The following is a 25,000-nucleotide window of genomic DNA, read 5'->3' as shown; positions in this document are numbered from 1 at the left end:
TACTTTCTCGACACTGTCAAGCATAGCCCACATATTAGTATGCTAGTGCTTGCACAACAGATCAATATCAGCCAGTTGTTGGTTATGCATGTTGCATACTAATAAATTTCATCTGTACCATTTCCAGGCATGCCAACCAGTATGGATTTTCCATAATTGTTACTTATTTCTAGCCTATATTATGGAATTAGTGACATAAACAAATATATATTATGGAGAATGTCAAGTTTGAATCTTGTGACCGTACTACTTGAGCTAATATTTTTCATATTCCAAGATCGCTAATATCATGCTTTGTTTCTGGTGCATGATGGATATCTACTTTTTCATGTCTTAACCTTTTTTTTTTTTTTTTTTTTTTTTTTGTCTAAAGTTCCTTGTGCTGTAGTTTATATTGTGCATTCTTTGATTTATGTGTGACAGTTGAGGAATGGTATGGATGGTTGTGTTACTAATTTAGGACTATGTCACTTTCAAAGAGGCAGTAAGTATGTCAAAAGTACAAACAAAGTTACAGTGAAGAATGGCCATGTTTACATGTTTCAAAGACTTCTGAATGTCACTTGTTGTGGAATGTATATAATAGTAGTTTCTCTGTTATTGCACATGGAGGTGATGACAACAGCAGGTGGGGTATTCAGTCAAAAAGACACCAGCACTATGTAAAATTATGGTCTGAATGCTGAACTTGTATTCATATCATTTCTGGTAGAACAGAACATCCCACTTTCATGTACTCACTATGCTAGTCCTTTATTGCAGTTGATATTCCCTGACCGAGCTCGATAGCTGCAGTCGCTTAAGTGCGGCCAGTATCCAGTATTCGGGAGATAGTGGGTTCGAACCCCACTGTCGGCAGCTCTGAAGATGGTTTTCCGTGGTTTCCCATTTTCACACCAGGCAAATGCTGGGGCTGTACCTTAATTAAGGACACGGCCGCTTCCTTCCCATTCCTAGCCCTTCCCTGTCCCATCGTCGCCATAAGACCTATCTGTGTCGGTGCGACGTAAAGCAACTAGCAAAAAAAAAAAAAAGATATTCTCTGATTCTACTATAGCTAAGGAAGTGAAGGAATTAAAACAACTACTCTGGTTAAACACATGGCACTCACTACAGCTAAGAACATTGTGGCAGTGTTTCAAAACGCATCACTTACTGTGGGCACAGATGCTGGTATATATTCTGGTTCTGTAAAATGATAACACATTTTTGTTTCATACTGTCAAGGACAAATCAGTACAATGTTTTTATCTGTGTTGGAATCTTACCAAAAATTCCAAAGAAGGTGTTTTTAAGCAGTACCATATGGTTAATGAAAGACAATCAGCCAGATGAGGAATCTGAAAACAGGTATGTACCTTTGAAGGTGGTAAGGAATGGTAAAGACCCGCTATATTATGACACAGAAGTAAAGAAACTAAGGAGGAGTTGCAGGTTGGAAAGAAATAGAGTTAGAAATTGTTGTGTAAGTCAGGAGAAATTGAAGGAACTTACTAGGATATTGAATCTAACAAAGAACTCAACTAAAGATAACATGACGGCAAGCATAATTGGTAATCGTACAAATTTTAGTGAACGGTAGGGGAAATGTCTCTGTAGACGTATAGCTCTTACTAGAACTATAGTGTTGTAATTAGGATAGGCTTAACTGCAGTTTAGAACTGTAACATAACTCTTCTTATTTGACAATATCTTGCTTTCTTTTTCTGCCTACAAGTAGTTGTAATAATGATCTGTCTATAACTGTACATATTTAGTGTAGCTATACATTTTTATAATTAGCCTCTTATTCCAAGTACTTTATAATTCAGGACACATTTAAACAGGATAATTGTAGTGTAGTAATGCTATCAGTTGGTTTCCTGATTAGACTATTGTCGTGAAATCCTTCTGAAGTGTAGAATACATTATTTATTCCCACAGACATACATACAAACTTCTATTCATAGAATGTGTTGTTTATTTCTGTTGACATTTCCATATTATTTCACATTTCTTTGAAGAGATAAAAGAATTGTTGAGAGAGGAAATGAATTTTTTTAATTACTGTTCAAATTAATAGAAATACTGTAGTTTTAAAATAGTTTAGAACAAAGTAGATTTTCTTCTTCTTTTTTTTACAAGTTGCTTTACGACACATCGACACAGATAGGTCTTATGGCAACGATGGGACAGGGAAAGGCTAGAAGTGGAAAGGAAGTGGCCTTCTGCACTTAAGTGACTGCAGCTATCGATCTCGGTCAAAGTAGATTCATTTACCTTCCCATTCACCACCTCATTCAACCTTCCTCATAGATTTTAATAATTTTTATCTTTTGTAAATTCATATAGTTTTTAAACATATCAAGGTACTTTTTATGATGTTTTTTGAGAAGATAACATATGCTTTGTAATTTCACCTATGCAATGTAACGTAGTAAGATGTTTGCAAGGAACAAACATGTACTATAAATAAATAATTAAATTACTTAAAGCAAATATAACTATCAAAAAGGTGGATATTTACTTTTATAGATTTAATGTAAATAGGATCTGATATGGGAAATGAAGCTGATTTCTTGCAATCTTAAAGCCAACCAGGCAAACAAAAATGCCAACATCTATTTTAATCTAAAGGTGAAAGTAGCTAAGTTAGCAAAGGATATAGTATTTTTAAGAACTGCCTCAAGGATTTCTATGGAAATTCATACCTACAAATCATTCTCAATACATACATACATACATTTTTAACAATTCCTTATGTTTTTTGCAAGAAGACACCAGTAAAAAATTCAGTAGACTTCTGTAAAGTACTTAAGAATATTAAGTTAACATCGCATCATATAATGTTTTTTTATATCAAATATTCCAGTAGATGAAACAATGAAATTAATTAAAAAGAATTTAATAGAACATAACGTAGCCTACCTGAAATAGAAGGCTTCATTAACATACTTACATTTTTTTCGGAACACAATTACCGTATTTGCTCGCATATAACTCGCCACCACGTATATCTCGTACCCCATTTTTTACATTTGAAATTGCAGGGGGGAAAAATCCCTGCACATAACTCGCATTCATTTCTGACACCATATGGCCGGTTGCATAAACCGTTTGATCTTAGATCAGAGATGAAATTGATCTCAGTTTATGCTAAACTCAGATTTTTTTGTGGTGTATAGACATTAATCTGAGATCAGTTTGCACTGAACTAGGACAAACTTTGACTGGAGAAATTTCTCCAATCAAACTCTTTGATCTTAGTTCAAGGAGCTGTTTTCTATTTGAGATAGAAGAACAGCTGATTGTGAACATAATACTACCTGTGTTGTTACAATAAATCATATGAAAATACACAAAAGACTAACCTAATACATTGTTAGCTGTAGTTGTTGTCCATATATAACCTATATTATGCTTCTTATAATGCGGTGAAACATAATTCTACAACATAACCTTTATTAATTGCTTACGATATTACATTATCTCGTTCATGTTTTACAGATGTCTGATTAGTGGGATATAGAGGGTTAGAACTACACTGTTTTCTATACCTAGCCTTAAATCTACAAGTATTACAAGTTCAGCACTGAGATTATTCTGAAATTCGATCTAAGTACTTCTCAAGAAAATGTAATGTATTCAGACATGCTTCATTTGCCAGCTGGGGACTGCCCTGTTCGATTTGCGCTACATGTGAAACGAGCTAGCTATTGACATGCAGAGCTGCTTCACCTTTTTGTGACAGCTACATATTCGCTTTGCTGTGCTCATAAAAGCACTATGACTAAATGTATGATTTATTACCTTTAATATCACTGTACGTAACAGGAACTGTAAAAGAAAAACGGACATGCAACAGGCTGTATGTGACAACATTTTTTGACAGCATTTTTATCCTGACATGATATTAAACCACACAAGAACGAACGAGCTGCTTGTCCCTGCTGGCTATGTCTGTTATGCTCCTACAGTCGTGTGGTGATGCTGCGTTTGGTAGTGCCTACGTATACCTGACCACAGCTGCATGTGATCTTGTAGACACCTGCTGTGGTGAGAGGATGGCGCTTGTCTTTAGCAGACCTAAGTAGTTCCTGGATGTTCTTCATTGGCCTATATATGGTTTTTACCCCTAGGGACTCCAGTATCCTCCCTATTCTGTCAGTTGTCTTTTCAACATACAGCAGAATGGCTTTAGCTACCAGCCGCTCTTCTTCCTTCTCCCTGGTTGTGAGACGTCTGGGATGGAATGTTCACTGGATATCTTTATGGCTGTACCCATTAGCAAGTGGGGCCATATTGAGGTAGCTGAGCTCCTTGTTTAAATGCTGAGGTTGAAAAATTCTCCTTGCAGGGTCGGCTAGCATCTTAATCACACCATATTTTTGTCATGGTTGGTGGTCTTCTGAAGATAGCAGTCTGTGTGGGTTAGCTTGTGGTACACTCTTTGTACCAAGTTTAAATCAGCCGTCTTCTTTACCAGAACATCTAGGAAAGGGAGTTTCCCTTCGTTTTCTGTTTCCATAGTGAACTGAATATTGAATGAATGAATGATGAATGAATGAATACATTTCTCTCCCATTCACGGATGACCACCAGCTGGGGAGTGTGTATTCATTTATTGTAATCTAAAACATTACATTTAGTTAGATTTGAACATACTACAAAGAAACAGAAAACAAGAAACAAAAGATCCAAAGATATTCCAATTCCTTAAAAGTTAAACAACGTTAACATATATTGCATACCCCATACATATTATACTACATATGAATGGACAAAGACAACACAGAGAGAGAGAGAGAGAGAGAGAGAGAGAGAGAGAGTGTGTGTGTGTGTGTGTGCGTGCGTGCATGCGTGTGTGCGTGCGTGTGTGTGTGTGTGTCTCCCCCATTGCGGATGCGAACTGAATATTGGTGTTAATACTATTCAGATGCTGTAGAAACAGCTGTAGTTGTTCCTGTCCATGGCTCCAGATCACAAAGGAGTCATCTATGAAGCAAAGCCTCACCTTAGGTTTCAGTGGTGTGGTCTCGAGTGCTGTTTGTTCAAAAGAAATTTGCTCTCACCGGACTCAGAGGACTTGTGGTGAGGCAATGGTTGAACAAGTTGGTAATATGATCATTGCCATGGGACTTCCAGTTTTACGTGGAATCTGAATCACAAGGAGGTGACTTTTGATGTCCAAAATCTCGCATGCGTTGGCCAGGATTCCATCAGAGCCACCTTGGTGAGAAGCCAGCAACTAACACTATGTCCGGTGCTTCCCTGAACCTGAACACCATTTAATGTCCAATGTTGGAATTTGTTAGTGGAAGTAGATGGGAAGATGGGGATAAATGTTTAAGAACTTTAACTGTGAAATAGCAGTCAAGTATGGTTTGATAGAGCTGGTTACAAAAAATCTAGAGTACTTATTAAAGATATCATAAATTATGTTTTCAGGTTGTTCACAGTGTTCATGGAATCATGTTTAAGGATTTGAAGCAGATTCTTCGAAAAGAACAGTGCGATGCTTCCATCCTATTGACAGCAAATGTGCCTTCTGCAAAAAAAATTGTTGTACATGGACCTCAAGGTTAGTGAGTCATCATGTTAAAAATATTCCTACTTAAAATATATTAGTATGATCTGGATGATATGTAATGTACAATTTGATTTTAGAACCTGATGCTGGAGGTATCCCTTCACAGTTTCCCGTACAAGAAGATACACAGTTTTGTCAAATTCTTAGAGAATCCTTGGATTTCTTTGGTATTGCTGAGGCCCGCCACAAAGAATTCTTTCTGGTTGACCATAAGACACGTAAGTTTTGGGCTACTGTATGTGGATGGAGCTCAACCCTTAGTCCTCTCTCTCTCTCTCTCTCTCTCTCTCTTTATTTTCTTTTTTTTTAATTATTATTATTATTTTTTTTTTTTGGAATATGCCTGCCACACCAGGTCCATTTAACAAATTCACACCCAGCTCCCTCCGTGGGTACTTCAGCATGCAGCCCAGCGATTTTTAGATTACACCCTGACTCGCTAGGTAACATGTAACACACGGCTCTAACTTAGTGTTACTCCTATATTATAAACCCTAAAATATCTGAATATTTGTACATACTTTCACAAGATTTGCCATGACTATTCATTTTATCACCGGGCGAGTTGGCCGTGCAGTTAGGAGCGTGTAGCTGTGAGCTTGCATCCGGGAGATAGAGGGTTTGAATACCACTGTTGGCAGCCCTGAAGATGGTTTTCTGTGGTTTCCCATTTTAACACCAGGCAAATGCTGGAGCTGTACCTTAATTAAAGCCACGGCCGCTTCCTTCCCATTCCTAGGTCTTTCCTATCCCATCGTCACCATAAGACCTATCTGTCGGTGTGACGTAAAGCAAAAAAAAGTCGTTTTATCCCTTGGCGCCACTTGATTTCCAACTGCGCACTTCAGAGATCTCGGGACTGGCACGTGTTTATTTAGATCACACATCTCACAATGCGGGAAATTATCCCAAGCTATGGTAAAATATTCATCTTCCCGCTGTCTACCAGCAAACTGATATACTGCATCATCTAATGTACGTTTGAAAGCAAAAAATTGATGTAAATTCAGTACCGACTAATGTCAGATACAGTATTTTACACATCTGAATCTAATCTGACCATGGTCGGATATGGAAGCAAATGTATTAAATACCTTCAGCAGGGTATTATAGTTCATAAACAATCTACAAAGGACTTAACTCCAATTTACCAACAAAATAAAATATGATAATATAATACACTATGATACCTTATTAAAGTACAATTTTAAGCATTTTGGATACTGGTATTCACCAGGAACTGCACGTTTTGCGTGGTCAGAGATGACTCTCCACATGGCCTGTTACCAAAGACAAAAACTCAATCGTAAGGATACGAATACTATGGTGTACTAGCTGGCCAGTGTCTTGGAGATGTGTGGTCTCCAATTGATGAACCCAAGCACACTGGTACTGTAACGATTGAGCTACTTGAAAATATTTACTATATAACAGTCATGATACAGATGTTGATTCCTATAGGGAACCTGAAATATTTGCCCCAAATGAGTAAATTGTGGGTGTGCTAAATACCAACTGATGAGCCCAACTTAGCACACGGGGTGAAACGCTGGCAACCAGGAATGAGCAAGCTGGAAAATTTATAATGTCCAATAACGGACCATTTATATTTGTAATACAACAGTCATTCATCCAGAAGCCCTGTATGCCATGGAGTATCAGTCACTAAACAAAAAAGGCTAGATTGAGAAACCGAAAGTCAGAGAGAGAGAAAGAGAGAAGAATTCTTAGAAAGATTCTGGATGTGGTACTGGAAAATGAGAATACTGGAGACAATACAATTCAGAGCTCTACTCCCAGATAGAAAGGCTCTCCGACTGCTAGGCACAGGGGGATACCTTTTTATTTTCATGTGGCAAGATAGTCTCTCAACAGACTGACCAACTATCTGTTCACCTTCTGGTGAAGAAGGTCTTTTATCACAGAGTTGAGGAAGACTAAGAAGGACATAAAAGAACTGGGGCTGCCAGACTTACAAAACCATGCAGACTGTGAAACGGATCATGAAGAAAGTGAGTGGTTTTCACGAAAAACCACTGGGGAAGAAAGGTACCCCTTGGTCAGTAGAAAGAAAGAAAGAAAGAAAAAAAGGAGTTCCACCAGGAGAAGATGCAATGATCAAAGCCCAGCGATTGAACAAGCCTGGTTCTGATAGGCCTACATCAAAGAAGAAACAAATGAATTTTTCAGTGTTTAAAAAAATACATTGCTTCATAAATGGAAATTGTATATTAATGACATTCATATATAAAATGTAAACAAGAACAAATGATGAAATATGACTCTCAGATGGCATATTTTTACATTTAAAAAGTCAGTTTTAATAAATATAGAAATGCTTTCATGTTATTGAGCCACTAGGAGATATTTTCAAAAATGTATCAATCCTGTAAACATTTTTAATAATTATAGTGAAAAAATTGTCACCTCCATTTTTATACAACTAACAGAAATCCTTGTCTTGGGCTGCATACTCTAGTTATAACATGTGCTACGCACTAGAACGCTATGAATTTACCTTTACACTTAACCCATTCAGTTGTAAAAGGTATTGCACTAAAAATGTGTTGATCTTCATTTAATTCTGTGAAATGTTTTCAAAGGTAAAAATATGGCATCTTTATTTTGCTCTAATGGATTTTGTTTTGGGAATCTCCATCACTTATATCAAAATATCCTAGCCCCTGCCCAAAGGAAATTCCTGGATACTGCCTTGGTCAGATCCTAAGATGAGACTAAGATTGACAGATGAAAGTGAACCTTGTTGTAGCTCATACCAGAAGTTATAAAGCACTGTAAACAGTCAGCACTCTTATGAGTTCATCCATTTACCACTGTACAAGTAGTGAAAGTTGGTCTGTTCATGAATTATCATTACTACATAAAGTATATCAACATTGAGTAGTCATATTTCAATTGAAGAAAATTCTGCTGTGAAGTATTTACTATTATAACCAGCTCTTTTCCTCTGAGTTCATCAGTAGGCTTAATGGTAATTCTTGGAAAAGTCGAATGTAATTGTAATGGTATTCTTTATTCCTGTCTTTAACAGGTCAGATTCACAATCCTTCATCATATGTGAGGGACTATTATTTTTTCAAACGCTCACAGTATCCTCAGCTTGAATTGATCCACATGAAACCTGAGGAAGCATTTAATGCTCTACAGCAACAAGAGCTCCTGCACAAATTTGTCGAGATTGGGAAGGTACTCCTCACTTGGGCTATTCTCAAGAATGTAGATATGGTAAGTAGTGTTATTCTTTTGTTCAATTTCAGGTTTCTTGTAATGAGAAAATTGTATTATGAAACTTATTCATAATGAACTGGACAATCATGAGTTGATGTAGAAGCAGAAAAATATTTTTCGATTGAGAATATCGTCATTACCATGATACTTGATTTTGTTTATTTACTTATGAATAATGTATCTGTAAATTATATAAAGAAATATTTGATATTTATATTCTAGATTTGGAAGTAAGCTTATTGAATTTATTTTGTAGGTTGTTCAGCGAGTTGTGTTTCTGCATGAGGAACTGATGAAACTACCTTCCTTCCCACGAAAAGCACTAGAAGCAGACTTGGATCTCTACAAAGGAGGAGAAATGGGCAAAGTATTATCATCTAAGCACTCTTAATGATTAACCTCTTTTATTATATAATTATTCAGAACTAAAATGATTTATTAGCTAAACAAGAAATTGGTCAGTAAAGATGTATTGTTAAGGAAATGGCTGTAGCCTATTTCTCATTTAAGTGTATTATATCTCAGTTAAGTTGTGGCATTTGTAAACATCTAGAAGATATGTTTACATTAAACAGAAATGTAATTGAATTTGTTACTGGCTCTTTCCAGGAACTGCTAGGGCTGGATGTGCTGCACAAGTTCATGTGGGTGCGCCTTATAGCTCGTATGTTTGAGGCCATGGCTGGTAACTTTGCCTATTCTGGAGATATTCATCTCTTTCTGAATGTTCTTAATGGTGCTGTGATTTTGCACAGCGAAGATGCATGCATTCTCCGCTATGTAACAGCCACATATATAAATGCTGCTCATAATTTCAAGAATATATTTTCCACGAATGGGTAAGAGTATCTCTGATCTATAGTGTTTTGTAACATTCTCCTCTTTTTCAATAATAATAATAATAATAATAATAATAATAATAATAATAATAATAATAATAATAATAATAATAATAATGTTATTGGTTTTATGTCCCACTAACTACTTTTCACTTTTTTGGAGATGCTGAGGTGCCAGAATTTTGTTCTGCAAGAGTTCTTTTATGTGCCATTAAATCTACAGACACAAGGCTGACATATTTGAGCACCAGATTGAGCCAGTATCAAAGCTGCTAAGTTGGAGTCTGAAGGCCAAGATGCAGTTTCCATAGAAATAGCCAAGGAAATGTTTAACCATATGAGTCTCTCAGCCCAGCATCTCTTTCAACACTCCTACTGTCAAATTTCCAATATATGTCACTCGTATATCAGTTTCATCTGTTGACACCCAAATGAGACAATCACCAATTTCCAAATAAACAGAGTTGATTGTTTCCATATATGTCACACATATACATAGGCCAGTCAAAATTGATATAAAAAATTGCTGAATTCGCAAAACATGATGTATCTCTGATTTTTTATTATGTTTTCTGGACCCATTAAGGCTATGTATACCCATGTTTGCAACTCAAAAGTTGTGGAAAACTTTTTTCACGCAAAAGACTGCAAAACTTTTGGACTTGTTTCAGATTCTGCTCTATATCTCCTAATCCATGCATTTTTCGTCAAAGCTTCTCTATACATGTTTAAGAGCATTAAATTTGTGACAAATTAAGCCCAACTGGAGCTTTGTAGGTCAATTGGTTACTGAATTACGGCACTTTGAAAATAGGCCAGTTTTCAAAAAATTGTTAATTTTAGTTTTAGACCTTCTTTGGACCAAAATTGCGCTGAAACCATTAAACCTAAGTAGAACTTGCAGAACATAATTTGTAGGCAATTTAATTAGCTTTGAATTAAGCACAGAGCGGGGTCTGTAAGTCTCGCAGTTCTCTCAAAATCTCAACGAAACCCATATAAGGTAAAATCGCATTTTTCCAGAAATGTACCTAACCTTTTTTTTTTTTTTTTTTTTTGCATGAAGTGAGATTTGAACATGCAAAACTTGTTATGATCATATAGGAGGTATGTAAGTTGAATTATTGTACATGAAAGAAAGGGACGTTGTCCAAAACTGTCCCGGAGCTGAATTGACTTGTGTGGAAGTATGATTAGGTGGCTTCCACCTATTGATGTCATATATGGGTGCAATTGGCAATATCATGGCAGGGAGTGGCCTCAAACAGCTCCTGGCCATGATATATGCTCAAAACAGTGTCAAAAAAGTGATGAATGAGCACTCTGCAAGACTGGATGGACCCAACAGAATATCAATTGCTCACGAAAGGATGTTTCACCATCCGCAGATCCGACAAATTTTGGTCAGGTCTGTGGACTGACTTGACAATTGAACAGGTATTGACGCATTCAATGAAGAGCGAGGGTGGCCTAAGCCATGGCAGAGGTATCTCTACAAGTGTGCTCTCTCGTTGGACGGGCGGGATGGTATATGTGCTGAATATATGTGAAGAGGTAGAAGGGTATTTTGGATATTTCCTCCACAGCAAGTGAACAGCGTGTTGATATCGACCTACGCAAATTGCATGGGATACCTCTGATGTGAAAAAACTGAAAGCCTGGTTCAATAACCATCCACCGTTCCCATCGATAGGCAAACTCGTATCCACTAGCAGTGGCACTGTAGGTGGCCCCCACATAAATTACCACACTGACTGAGAAGAAGGACTGAAAGGGGTGAACCGAATTATTGGAAAAACTTTTGGAAATGTTAGCGTCTTTAGGAAAGAAAAAGTCCTCTCTTTGGCAACGCCTACAACCTCTATCAAGATCCACAAGAAGAGAGTCGATGTCGAGCCACTCACCATCTTCCAGCGAGTGTGTATCATGAAACAGTCAGACCTACAGTTAAAGGTCCACTTCACATACGAGCTCGCTCCATATCCAATGGCCCTATTTTCCGACGAAGGGATGCGTAAAGGCACAAAATCAGCTTTTTACGCTGCCTTCATTCAAGCCACAGAGAACATCAGTATGCAGGCAAAAACATTTACTGTCGTCGATGGAGAATACCTCTGCCATAAAGTCATGTGGCATCGGAATGATTCGGTACGGGCTATCACAGCAAGCTACATAAGCGACATACTTAACCCCTTTGGGAGAAATATGTGTGTGTAGTCTTCAATGGGTATCCTGAGGATGGCGCCCAAAAGAGCACCAAATTTGCAAAGCGATCATGATGGTATTCTGCAGCATCAGCGGAAACTGTGTTTAATGCATCGACCATCATCACAGTCCCCCAAGAGAACATGCTCTCAAATGACAAAACAAGGTTCATCTCATTGAGCATCTCTGTTCTGCTTTTGCTCTCAAGGGAATTGAGACAAAAATATCAAAAGAAGACGCAGACCGCGATATCGTTTTGACTGCTCTGCAAAAAAGTACCTCCAATGACTACGTCATCATCTTTGGAGAGGAAGTGAATTTGCTCATGCTCCTCTGCAGTCTAGGATCCACTAAAACAAAAGTATACGACAGACACCCTCAATGATGTACGCTTCTGTACTTTTGTGAAGACGCCAAAGCGAATCTGGCCCGTTTGCCCCAACCACAGAGGCTGCGTCGTATCACCACTACCGCACATACCACCAGGTGCAAAAGTGGTTGGGGGTGGAGAAAGAGGCCACCGACTGGGGTTGGGAATTGACCTTGGCTGGACTGATTCCCATTACCAGTCAGCAAGCTCCTGCCCCCGCAGAACTCCCAAAACTCCTCTCTTGCAATTGCAAGAAGGGGTGCAGAGGTGGCTGCACTTGCCTGAAAGCAGGGCTCAGATGTTCTGTGATGTGTCCTACCTGCTCTGGGGAAACGTGCCAGAACGCTGCCCTTATCATCATTGAAGAGGATGATGATGACGATGACGATGGCGAGCCTCAAGACAACCCTGAGGATCCACCAATACTGGAGTACGTACCTATAGGGGACGAAGACCTACCTACTGAAGAGAGCAACAAAAGTGATGGCCCAAGGCCATCTGAAACAAGGCGACGAGTTTGACAATGAGTCTAATTTTGATTGATTGATTGATTGATTGATTGATTGATTGATTGATTGATTGATTGATTGATTGATTGATTGATTGATTGATTGATTGATTGATTGATTGATTACTGATGTTTATAACTTATGTTTATATTAAAATACATTTCACCATTTTTAAATGATTACAAGCCTTCTCTTTCTTTACCAAACCAAAAAACAAAATATTTGAAAGGTTATGGAACATTTCTGGAAAAATGTGATTTTTACCTTTTATGGGTTTTTTGAGATTTTTGAGTGAACTAGGAGGCTTACAGACCCCACTCTGCACTTAATTTAAAGCTAATTCATTTTCCTACAAATTATATTTTACACGTTCTACTCATAGGATCAATGGTTTCAACGCAATTTCAGTCCAAAAAAGGTCTAAAACTAAAATTTACAATTATTGACTTTTAGCTCATAACATAACAAGTTACCCTCACCATCGTCAAATGATTTTACTTCTGATCCAACATTCAACACGTTAGCTACATTCTACTGTCACATTGCCTTTTCGACCAGCTTGTCAACAAACTCATATTCTCAACAACATTATAACATAAATTAGATGGTCCATAGAGGTCCAATATAAACATCTTATATTAACCTTCAACGACAACCTCGTACTTCTGCATCAAAGTGAACCACAACATCACCATATGCTATTGACTTTTGGCTTTTAACTTACATAAACAAATTATCACACAACACTTAACCATCTCTTAACTTTATTTTATTCAACATTATATTTGAAAAATACGATTCCAATCGTCATTCTCAATATTACCTGTTCCAACCGCTAGTCGGTTAACATCATTTTACAGCAATTTTACCACTTGTTTATAAAAAACTGTTGGTTTATTCATTTTACTCATATTAATAGTCTTTCAATGTCACTATTGTAAATAATTTCCTCAGTTATAAACTTCTCACTCATAGCATTGTCTTTACAACCAACATTGTACTAGTCTTTTACTATATGTTAATTTCCTTTGAAGTCTCTTCAAGGCTTTTTATAAATTAGTTTTATCCTATTTATATGTGAATCAGGTGCCTGATTTTATTTCAAAGTTAAACCCATGGCTGATGATGACTATATATAAGGTGAAACCTGTACCATTTTAATTAACATGTCAATGTAATTCAACAAAGACAAGATTTTTTGTATTGATTAGGTGGAAAAATTAATAAATTAACTTATTGTTGTTATTTCAATCAAATATCATCAGTATGGATCAAAAATGATATTTATCACTTGTAATAAGTGGTATGTGATATAGATGTTGATTCCCATAGGGAACCTGAAATATATGTCCTGAATGAGTAAATTTATAATAAAAATATAGTTGGTCCGTTATTGGACATTATAGATTTTCCAGCTAACTCATTCCTGGTTGCCATCTTATGCCATGGCAACCAGGAATGAGTTAGCTGGAGGGTACCGTATTTCCCGGCATAATCGTCGCACTTTTTATACCAAAATTTTCGAAAAAATAGTAGGGTGTGACCATTATATGAAGAATTTTTAATACCAGTATTTGTATTACATACATACATACATACATACATACATACATACATACATACATACATACATACATACATACATTATCATTATAGACTGTTATGCCTTTCAGCGTTCAGTCTGCAAGCCTCTGAGAATTTACTAAACGTCGCCACAATCCTCGATTTGCAACTAGTGTTGTGGCCACATTTAGTTCTATACCTCTTATCTTTAAATCGTTAGAAACCGAGTCTAACCATCGTCGTCTTGGTCTCCCTCTACTTCTCTTACCCTCCATAACAGAGTCCATTATTCTCCTAGGTAACCTATCCTCCTCCATTCGTCTCACATGACCCCACCACCGAAGCCGGTTTATGCGTACAGCTTCATCCATCGAGTTCATTCCTAAATTAGCCTTTATCTCCTCATTCCGAGTACCCTCCTGCCATTGTTCCCATCTGTTTGTACCAGCAATCATTCTTCCTACTTTCATGTCTGTTACTTCTAACTTATGAATAAGATATCCTGAGTCCACCCAGCTCCCGTAAGCAAGTTGGTCAAAAAAATATATATAACTAAATTATATTTGATACAAATTCAAGATGCACGTAATACTTGCGTTTATACATCAAAATAATTAAAATAGTCTAAAACAAAATTCATAATTATTCGCAACAATTCCAACCTGAAAATAAAAATGAACGTATTAAGTTAATTGTCATTAATTTGAGTATTAAAGTAAAAATATTACACTTGCAAAAAATTATCGCTTTGTTGTGAAATACGGACTTACCGGTACACAATTTATTCCAAATCTTCTGTGTCGGTATCGCATGTTTCGGTATCTGATGCGCCGTCCTCGCCGCTGTTAATACCAGTATCAGATTCTTCGTCTCTCTGCCACACTTGTCAGTTTTGACATTCTATTTTGTGATACCAGATAACAGAGAAATGAATCTCTTTTTGAACAATCTATGGCTGAGTTATAATATTAATTTTGACACAAGAGAGATGGAAATCATAAAACATCAAGTGGCGATTGTTCTTCTCTCCTCCCAAATATTTGACTTCCTCTCCCGGACATATATGAACTGCAGCCTCTTGCTAAGAAACATTGGTCATTGAAAGTGACTTCTATAACAATTTCAGTTTTTTCTACAAAGACTCCATAGTACAAACTTTTAAAATAGAATGAATGCATCTAGTATTCATAAATAAGAGATCTATAATCCAATTTGTAATTATCATTAGTAATGATATTTTTGTTACTGCTTAATATTGTTCTAGAGGAAATATTAAGAAGAGCATTTTGTGAAATATGTACATTTCAGTCAAGCAAGGATTGTTTGTATGTATGTATGCTTCTTTGTCCTATTCACATCTTTTTGACTGTAACAGACTGATATACAGTAGGTTATGTATATGTTTCAGGTATTTGCTAATAATGCCAACATTACTACAGCTGTATTCTAATCACCAGACGAACAAGCTAGTGAAAACAACTGTTGAATATGCAGTGAAGCAGTTTTATCTGATGAACAGGAAGCCTTTCATTTTACAGATGTTTGGCAGTGTATCAGCAATATTGGATACAGATGATGACAGTCAATATGGAGATGCCCATAAGGTAATTGATCCAGTCAGTATGTAACCTTAAATACTGAGGGGTAGTTCTGATTTTAAGGAGCCTCCGTGGCTCAGACGGCAGCGCGTCAGCCTCTCACCGCTGGATGCCCTGGTTCAAATCCCGGTCACTCCATGTGAGATTTGTGTTGGACAAAGCTGAGGCAGGACAGGTTTTTCTCCGGTACTCCAGTTTTCCCTGTCATCTTTCATTCCAGCAACACTCTCCATTGTCATTTCATTGCATTTATCAGTTGTTCATAAATCACTTTGGGAGTGGCGACCCCATTGTACTAATAGCCTATATATGGTACATTCATTACATCCCTGACCCAGTAAAAGATTGGAAAACAGGTTGTAGGTTTTCATTCATTCAGTTCTGATTTTAATAATTTTACTGAACTTAAGTGTAGGGTTCGATGTTTTAAGAGGAAAGGCAATTCTCAATATCTATTGTAGTAAAGATAAATGAGAGATCAATAATTCAATCTATACTTATTTTGTTATCCAAGCATTCATTTTATATTTTGTGTATGCAGTAATATGCTTAAAAGGGAAATGGCCAAAATATTTTCTGGAAAATATAATAATATCGGTAGAAAAAAGGAAAAATAGTAAGAAATGTGAAGAACACAGGACACTAAGTTTAATTTCTCATGCAGCTAAAATAGTATTAAGAGCAATAAACAGAAGGATTTACAGATGGATGGAGAATTATATTGGTGAAGAACAATATGGATTTAGACATGGAGTAAGCACAAGGGATGCCACTGGTTTACTGAAAGTCATCAGAGAAAGAGAGAAGAATAGGAATGTATACACAGTCTTTGTAGACTTACAAGGGAACATCGGCAATGGTTAAGTCGCCGATTGTGATGAAACTTGGAAAATACGTTGAGGTAAACGTAAAAATGATTGTCAGCATCAATTTTGGGTGCCGACATTTATTAGGGCGTTAACTAAGGGGCCTAAAAATTGCGACATTTCAAGTTCCGCGTGATCAGCGATGAATACCTGCTGACCAATGCTAAGCCGGCATACTGCGTGCCTGGAGACACACTTCTGCACCTCCTCCCCTCCCCACTCAAACTGGTTCGCCACCGCACATTTCCCTTCTCCCTGCACTTGCCAGCTGCTTAGCTGTTGAACGGGACCAGTTTTATACTTTGCTTCTTTTCGTACTATAATTATTGAAATCCTTTAAATAACATTCTGTTTCACACATAATGATAATCAATAACCTAAACTAATGTACCCATATTTTACTCAAATGTTATATTTTCATTCCTGCTAATTCCAGTGAGTTGTCACATTCGTGGGTACAACTCCGAGTTAAGTACCACCGGGCGTGGTCAAACGTGAGATGAGGTACCGCGTCCTACCTGCGCTTAAATTATTATTTACTTCTAAAATGCCTTAAAGCTGTCGGTAGTGTCCTTTAGAGTGGACATACATATGGAATTAATTAAATTAAATCACCCACCACTAAATAAATCTTCCACCTTTAAACAACGTTAAATACCTTTTTATTTAAAGAAATGACATGCCCGGATAGAGGATCTCAGTGAATGTAATGAGATTCGGTACCTCGGGATATCAAAACCTGGTTACAGGTCTAGGTCTTCTTGTTATGTCCCTTTTCCCCCCCCCCCCCCACCCTTTTTATGTGCGCTAACAGTTGTGTCATAACGAAACAACATAGCAGACGACAACAACAACAACAACAATTATAAACTCTGAGTTTGAAACTACTGGTATTTTCCATATTGCGTACTCTGGTATTAGGAATAGACCTATAGGTAGAATGTTTATATTTGTGCTTGTACTGAACGGTTTATTTATGTTTTGCAGTGACAAACACAACACACCGCCTGTTGCCATTTCTTGATGGATGCAGTATTTTTGTATCCGTCTCTTGGCACAGGCCAGAGTAAAGTGTAGCTTCCACCGAAGTCCCAGTCTCATCCATGGCTGTGACAATATGGAAACTGCTGGGGTATGGGTGGTGCTGAATAATGACATTCGGAGCACAACCAGTGCGACTGAGGGTTATAAAAGATGTTGCTCATAGGATCAGTCATGCTGCAGTAGCACCTTCTGGTCCAGTGAGGAGAGCAATGGCAAACTACCTCACTCCTCATCTTGCCTAGTACGCCTCTTTTGGGCTCTGCCATTGGTTTTTGCAGTTTCCCTATAACTGCATAGCCTTTGGTGGTGCTGTTTAAGGATCTAACCAGCCTCTAGGCTGATGACCTAACAGACATACACAACACATTTCAATCGCAGCACTGGGTGTTGAATATAAATTGATTTAATGCATAGGCAACTTTGATAAGAGTATGACATGGAATGTAGTAAAGTTTGACGTAATAAGAAAACCCTTGAAAAATAAAAAAGATGTGCATATATAAATGCAAGACTACAGGTGATTACTTTACCAGTACTTTTGCATTTGCATTATAGGTGACGAGGTCATGTATTCAACAAGTACCGATATTAAAGTATCCCAACACAGTCTTCTGGGTATAACGGCAGTTACATACGCCAAAAGTTAAATGGCTATTGTACGAACTGGTACAACAACGAACAATTACAAGGCAAAACAATAAATGACTCCAGATACATTACATCGGGCAAACTTCCTGTCAATAACTGATAGTAAACACAACCATCTTTGGTCTATTCAAAACATTAAAAAATAGTGAAAAGGAAACCGAAACAAAACACAAGTAACAACAGGCACCATACTTCTTTTTTGCTAATTGCTTTATGTCACACCGACACAGATAAGTCTTATAGCGACGATGGGATAGGAAAGGCCTTGGAGTTGGAAGGAAGTGGCCATGGCCTTAATTAAAGTACAGCCCCAGCATTTGCCTGGTGTGAAAATGGGAAACCACGGAAAACCATCTTCAGGGCTGCTGACAATGGGATTCGAACCCACTGTCTCCCAGGTGCAAGCTCACAGCCGCGCACCTCTAACCACATGGCAAACTTGCCCGGTGAAAACGTTTTCATAAACATTTCAGAAAATGTAAACTGACTAATACAATGTGGAAATTACAAAGGAGAGATATGAGGAAGGCTGATAGAGTACACAAAGTGTAGCACCGGTTCTCTTCGACAGCTAAGCAGATGAGCACTCGCGGGGAGAAGGGAAATGTGCAGTGGTGAACCAGAAGGAGGGCTGGAGGTGTGTAGGGGAAGAGGTGCAGAGGTGTGGCACAAAGCAGACAGTGTGCCGGCTAAGCATTGGCCAGCAGGTATTCATCGCTGTTCGCACGAAACTTGAAATGTTGCAACTTTTAGGCCCCTTAGTTAATGTCTTAATGAATGTCGGCACCCAAAATTGAGGCTGATATCATTTTTATGTGTACCTCAATATGTTTTCCAACTTTCATTGCGATTGGCGACTTAACCATTGCCAATGTTTCCTTGTTAGAGAAGGCATTTGACAAGGTGAGGTGGGATAAGCTCTTGGAGATACTTAAAAAACATGGAGTGGAATGGAGAGAAAGAGAAGACTGATCAAGGAATTATATTACAATCAAACAGCAAGAGTGAGAATAAGTGGAGAATTAACAGAAGAAATCAGACTGGGGATAGGTGTTAGACAGGGTTGCTGCTTACCTTCAATTTTGTTTAATATTTACTTGGAGGAAATTATTTGTGAATGTTTGGATGGTAAAAGAGGTGTCAACGTTGGAGGTAAGAGAATTGAATGCATAAGATTAGCTATAATAGTAATAAGCAGTAATAGCTGAAAATGTGAAGGACCTCCACAAAATGCTGAGAGAATTAAACAAAAAGTGTGAAGAGTATGGAATGAGCATAGACACAAGGAAAACCAAATTCATGATACTTGGAGGTAAAGGGGAAAAAGCGGCAGTCAAGATAGGGGGAGAAATTATTGAACAGGTGAATAAATTTAAGTATCTTGGAAGTATTGTGACTGAAGACCTTCACTCTATAACAGACATAAAAGCTTGATTTGCCTTACCCAAGGAAAGCTTCAACAAGAAGAAAAAATTGTTATGTGGCTAGAGAAAGATCTGAGAAAGAGACTTGCAAAGTGTTACATATGGAGTATAGCTCTATATGGCACTGAAACGTGGACATTAAGGAAGGAAGAACAGAGAAGAATAGAGGCGTTTGAGATGTGGATTTGGAGCAGAATTGAAGGAGTAAGCTGGGAAGATAAAATATCAAATGAGGAAGTTCTGAAGAGAGTGGGAGAAGTGAGGAGCATGCTGACCATAGTCCAAAAAAGGAAGAACAGTTGGATAGGGCATAATCTGAGACATAATGCTTTACTACGAGTAGCAATGGAAGGGATGATAAGAGGAAAATGAGGAAGGGGAAGGAGACGATATCAGTTATTAGACAGCATTAAAAAAAGAAAGGAAGATTATGCAGAAGTGAAGAAAAGGGCACAAGATCGAGAGATATTTAGATCACAGCCATAATTGAACCTGCCGGATGGTAGAACAACCTATGATAATGATGATGATGATGATGATGATAATGTATGATATAGGGGAGGTTGGGGTTAACTGGACCTAAATTTTTCTTTCCCTAAAATTTTACATTAGAAATGTGTCCTTTTAAGTTTTTTCATCGTGGTTTGTCCATTGATATACTCACAAACTTTAGTATCTTAAGTTTGGTTGTATCCCCAACACACTGCTAGAAATAAACAAAAATCATTGATCTAAATTTTGATCCACTTAACCCCAGTGGCTGGGTTAACTGGACCATATGTCAGGGATAACTGGACCTCTTGGTTAAATAAATTATATACTTTACTCTCATTACAAACATTTATATTGCATTAATACTTGCAACAATTGTTATAACAGATACTTAAGTATAAAAAAAGAACCCCACAGCACTTAACACCCTTGGAAGGGCTCTGGCCTGCCCAGCGATCGCTGCTCAGCCTGAAGGCCTGCAGATTACGAGGGGCTGTGTGGTCAGCACAGCGCATCCTCTCGGCCATAATTCTGGGCTTTCTAGACTGGGGCCGCCATCTCGCCTTCAGATAGCTCCTCAATTCTAATCACGTAGGCTGACTCGAACCAGCCCTCAGGTTGAGAGAAAAATCCCTGACCTGGCTGGCAATCGAAGCCGGGGCCTCCGGGCAAGAGGCAGGCACGCTACCCCTACACCACGGGGCCGGCTATACTTAAGTATAGCACAAAATAAACATTTTGATTAACATTTCAAGTCTTAGTGGACACTGAATTTTGTGATATCGATCGGGAACCATATCATATTTTCATAATGGTCTCTAGTGCCATGTGTAGGATTAGGTAGTTTGGCAATTACCTCATGACCACAGAACCCACAATCAACAGGACATACCTGTGTTGTTATGATGAAGCTGACATATTTGGAGACTGCAGCTCAAAGAGCTTCAATGCAAAAATAAAACATTATATTTGCATGCTGAAAGTTTTTTGTCTACCTGTTACAAATACCTAGGCATCAGTATTTTTTTATTTCTTTATTTATGCACTTTTATTATACTTCTTTAATTTTGTAGTTATTTGCTAAACAAGGTAAATACAACTCAAGCTTCAGATTCTCTCTAGACAAGTTCTGGAGTTCTCGTTATAGTACTACAGATAAAACCAAATTGTAATTGAGGCAATGTGGTGAGTGTATTGATTACTTGTATTTCATATTAATTTGCTTAAATGCAAAGGAAAATTACTATATACAACACTAAGAAATATAAAATGAGTCTTAAATTAGACACAGTCACAAGAATTATTTGCCTTATTTACCTTATTTTTCCCCCCTTATGCAGTTATAATGCCATTGTTTGTTCACATTGTACTTGGCGCAATAAAGATGGTGGCATTAAATCGAGGCCATGTTTCAAAACATTAATTTGAATATCTTATGCTATGTAGTGATATACTCTACAGGGTTTTTCTGTAATATTATACATTCAGTATTTAATTCATGAAGTATTTTTATTTGTACAATAACTTGACAGATGTTACATGCAAATTTTATACAGTTATCTTTATTCTCTTGTTCTTGTAGAAATCTTTTATTTATTTGTCGAACTTGACATTGGTCACCATGCCTTTCTATTGTTCTAATACTTCACGTAAACTGATGGGTTAAAATTTTTGAAATACAGAGGTTTAGCAGAAGGTTCCCTAGTCTTCTAGGTTTGCAGTGATGACTCACTCTTGTTCAAACTCAGTTATTACGAAGAAAATATAAAAGAACTTGATCAACGACCTGGCATGACACAGAAAAAAATTAATGGCTAGTGAAAAAATGTGCTTTATCTTCGCACATGGAATGTTCAGTGATTTTAACTGTAATGGATGGCAATGTTGTTTTATCTTATCCTGTCAATTGGATATCTTACTTTCTTTTAATACTGCATACTATTACTTCTACATTTAGCAAATCATGATAATTCTCCTTCCATTTCTCCATTTCTTTATTTTGATTGTGATCGTATGGTGATATATGGTAATGCTCTTATTGTGTTTGTAATCTATTTTGTACTGAGTAGCAGCAGCAGCAGCAGCAGCTTTATAACTTGTGTTTGGTTTGTTATTTTAGGTTCAATCAAACTGTCTATTCAATCTCCTTCTAAGTCTTGAAACCCCATCTCCTGATCCTTTGAACATTGGTGAACTGGTGAAAGAGGAGAAGCCTTTGAAAGCCATTGACTTCTGTTACCACGATGAGAATGAAATGGTAACTGTTCTGGATTGCATTTCATTGTGTGTCATGGTTGTTGCATATGCTGCAGACTCAGTGCGAGGACACCAAATGTTGGTAAGTATCCAAATATATTCTCAAGTAATACTTCAGGACTAATAAAAATGTTATTGGTTTTATATCCTACTAATTACGTTCATTGTTTTTGGAAATTATGAGATCTTGGAATTTTACCCCAAAGTTCTTTTACATGATTTGATTTGATTTCAAGAAGCTACTTCTATTAAAGGAGCACAAGAAGTGTTGAGTGTTTGTGAGCAACTTATAATTGTTCATTTGTACAAATTTGATGTGCATACCTTTGGCCATCAAGAAATTGCAAGAAAAAAGGATTTTCCCTTCATATCAACACCAGTACTGTTATTGTTGAAGAAATAAATGATCCGTAATGAACCTAACAAATCAACATTTCTCAGAAATAATGCAAAGTATAGCATTAAAAAACTCTGGTCTGCACAAACTCCAAGACTGTGAGATGGGATTAAAGCAATTGTTGAGAAATGTGAAAACATTTATGTACCTTTAAAGGTGGTAAGGAATGGTAAAGACCCGCTGTGTTAAAACAGAGAAGTAAAGGGACTAAGAAGGAGGCGCAGGTTAGAAAGAGTAAGGTCGTGAGTTTCACTAATAGGAAAAGTCCTTTTAGCTGGTTAGAAATGGCTGTGGAAGTAAGGAGAAATTGAAGGAACTTACAAGGAAATGGAATTTAGTGAAGCAGTCAGCAAAAGATAATATGATGGCGAGCTCAATTGGCCATACACTGGAACCATACTCTAGTTGGTGCCTTACTTTTAACCCCATTTATCATCACCGTACCATACTCTGCTTTCCATCTCAGAACATTGTCAGGGTCTTTATGCAGTTGCTCTATACAGTATAACATCATCTGCAAAAACAAAAAAGCCTTATGTCTGATTCCAGTCCTTTACTCATATCATTTATACATATCAGAGAAAATATAGGTCCAATAATACTTCTTGGAGGAATCCCCCTCCTAATGAATACCCTAGTACCCTAGTACCCTAGCAAACGGTCAATCATGGTACAGTCCATTTGACCACCTGAATCTATGACATCCACTATATATTGCTGGAATCGTACAAATTGAGCTTCATTGGAGTAACTTTTCCTAAATCTGAACTGCCTTCTATCAAACCAGCTATTAATTTTTCAGACATGTCTAATTTATCTGAAATAATGCTTTCCCAAAGCTTAAATGCAACACATGCCAAACTGACTGGTCTGTAATTTTTGACGTATGTTTATCACCCTTTCCTTTATACTCAGGAGCTACTATAGCAACTCTCCATTCATTTGGTAGAGCTCCTTTGACAAACTAATCAATAGGGAGCAGATTTTTATGTAATTACATTTTTTTTGTGTAAGTTTTAACACAAGTTACAAAATTCATTATTCCTATTGTGCCCCAAGTGTTAAAACTTAATCTTATTTCACATGAAAACACATATTTTCACAATTTTTAAATGTAAATACATATTTAAGAAAATCTATAATAAGCACATAAATCAGCAATATTTGTTAATCAATAAAATTTAAAATGCTTCTGTGTTATAAAATAATGCTCATATTTTCATTTTACAATTATGGTATTGTTGGACAACTTGCAATACGGTATTGTTTTCAGCAATCATGTAGTTGAATGTTTTGGCTATTTATAGACTTCCCTTCAGAAGTTCTAAAACTTGCTGGTCACTGGCTATGTCGTTACATTTAGACAGCGTTTTGATTTGCTGCACAAGATGTTCCCTTGCATGATGTCATTCCAACTCGCTTTTATGAGTCAGCCCGCTCGGGTTTTGTTTATAGAATATCAGCAAAAGGCAATCACGGAGAAATAAGGTGAAAATAATAACTTAAAAGTAGAACCACTATTGAATATCACTATTGAATACATTAAATACTATTGAGCACATCAACTTGACTTCTGAGGAATCTTTAGAAAATGTCTGTGCGACACTTTGGTTTGGTTACATTCTACAAAATTTCTTAAGAATATTTTGAAGTGAACACTTAAAATAACAACTAGGGTAAAATCATTCTGTGTAAAAACTTTGTTAAAATAGTTAGCAGCTGATTGTTGCTTTTTTTGAGTTTCATTGTACTGATTCTGTGTTTAATATTGAGCTGTAGCTCAGGAGGTGGAAGAGAAAAGGGACCTCGCTGACTGTGGTTTTGTCAAATTGTCTAAGCGCTGGAAGCTTTCAAAAAGAAATCTGGTCAATAGCAAGGTCTGGAAAGAGAAAGAATATCTTACTGATTTAAAGTGCTGAAGTGAATCGCATTTTTGCTTGTTGAGAAAATATTGAAACTTACCCTATTTGT

The 25,000-nt window shown here is 37.1% G+C and overlaps 1 protein-coding gene across 1 annotated transcript in view; it reads left to right on the top strand.

Moving 5' to 3' along the window:
* The window catches only part of unc80 (unc80, NALCN channel complex subunit), a 1,117,323-nt gene that overhangs the window by 817,989 nt on the left and 274,334 nt on the right, over positions 1 to 25,000 (top strand). The window contains exons 42-48 of the mRNA XM_067137759.2: positions 5,428 to 5,560; positions 5,647 to 5,787; positions 8,622 to 8,815; positions 9,075 to 9,185; positions 9,428 to 9,657; positions 15,713 to 15,908; positions 22,496 to 22,714. Coding sequence (XP_066993860.2) covers positions 5,428 to 5,560; positions 5,647 to 5,787; positions 8,622 to 8,815; positions 9,075 to 9,185; positions 9,428 to 9,657; positions 15,713 to 15,908; positions 22,496 to 22,714 — 1,224 coding nt within the window. The remainder of the gene's footprint in view (positions 1 to 5,427; positions 5,561 to 5,646; positions 5,788 to 8,621; positions 8,816 to 9,074; positions 9,186 to 9,427; positions 9,658 to 15,712; positions 15,909 to 22,495; positions 22,715 to 25,000) is intronic.

The sequence above is a fragment of the Anabrus simplex genome, chromosome 1 (genome assembly GCF_040414725.1).
Source record: "Anabrus simplex isolate iqAnaSimp1 chromosome 1, ASM4041472v1, whole genome shotgun sequence".
In the NCBI taxonomy this organism is placed as follows: domain Eukaryota; kingdom Metazoa; phylum Arthropoda; class Insecta; order Orthoptera; family Tettigoniidae; genus Anabrus; species Anabrus simplex.
This window is presented reverse-complemented; position numbering and strand designations above follow the sequence as displayed.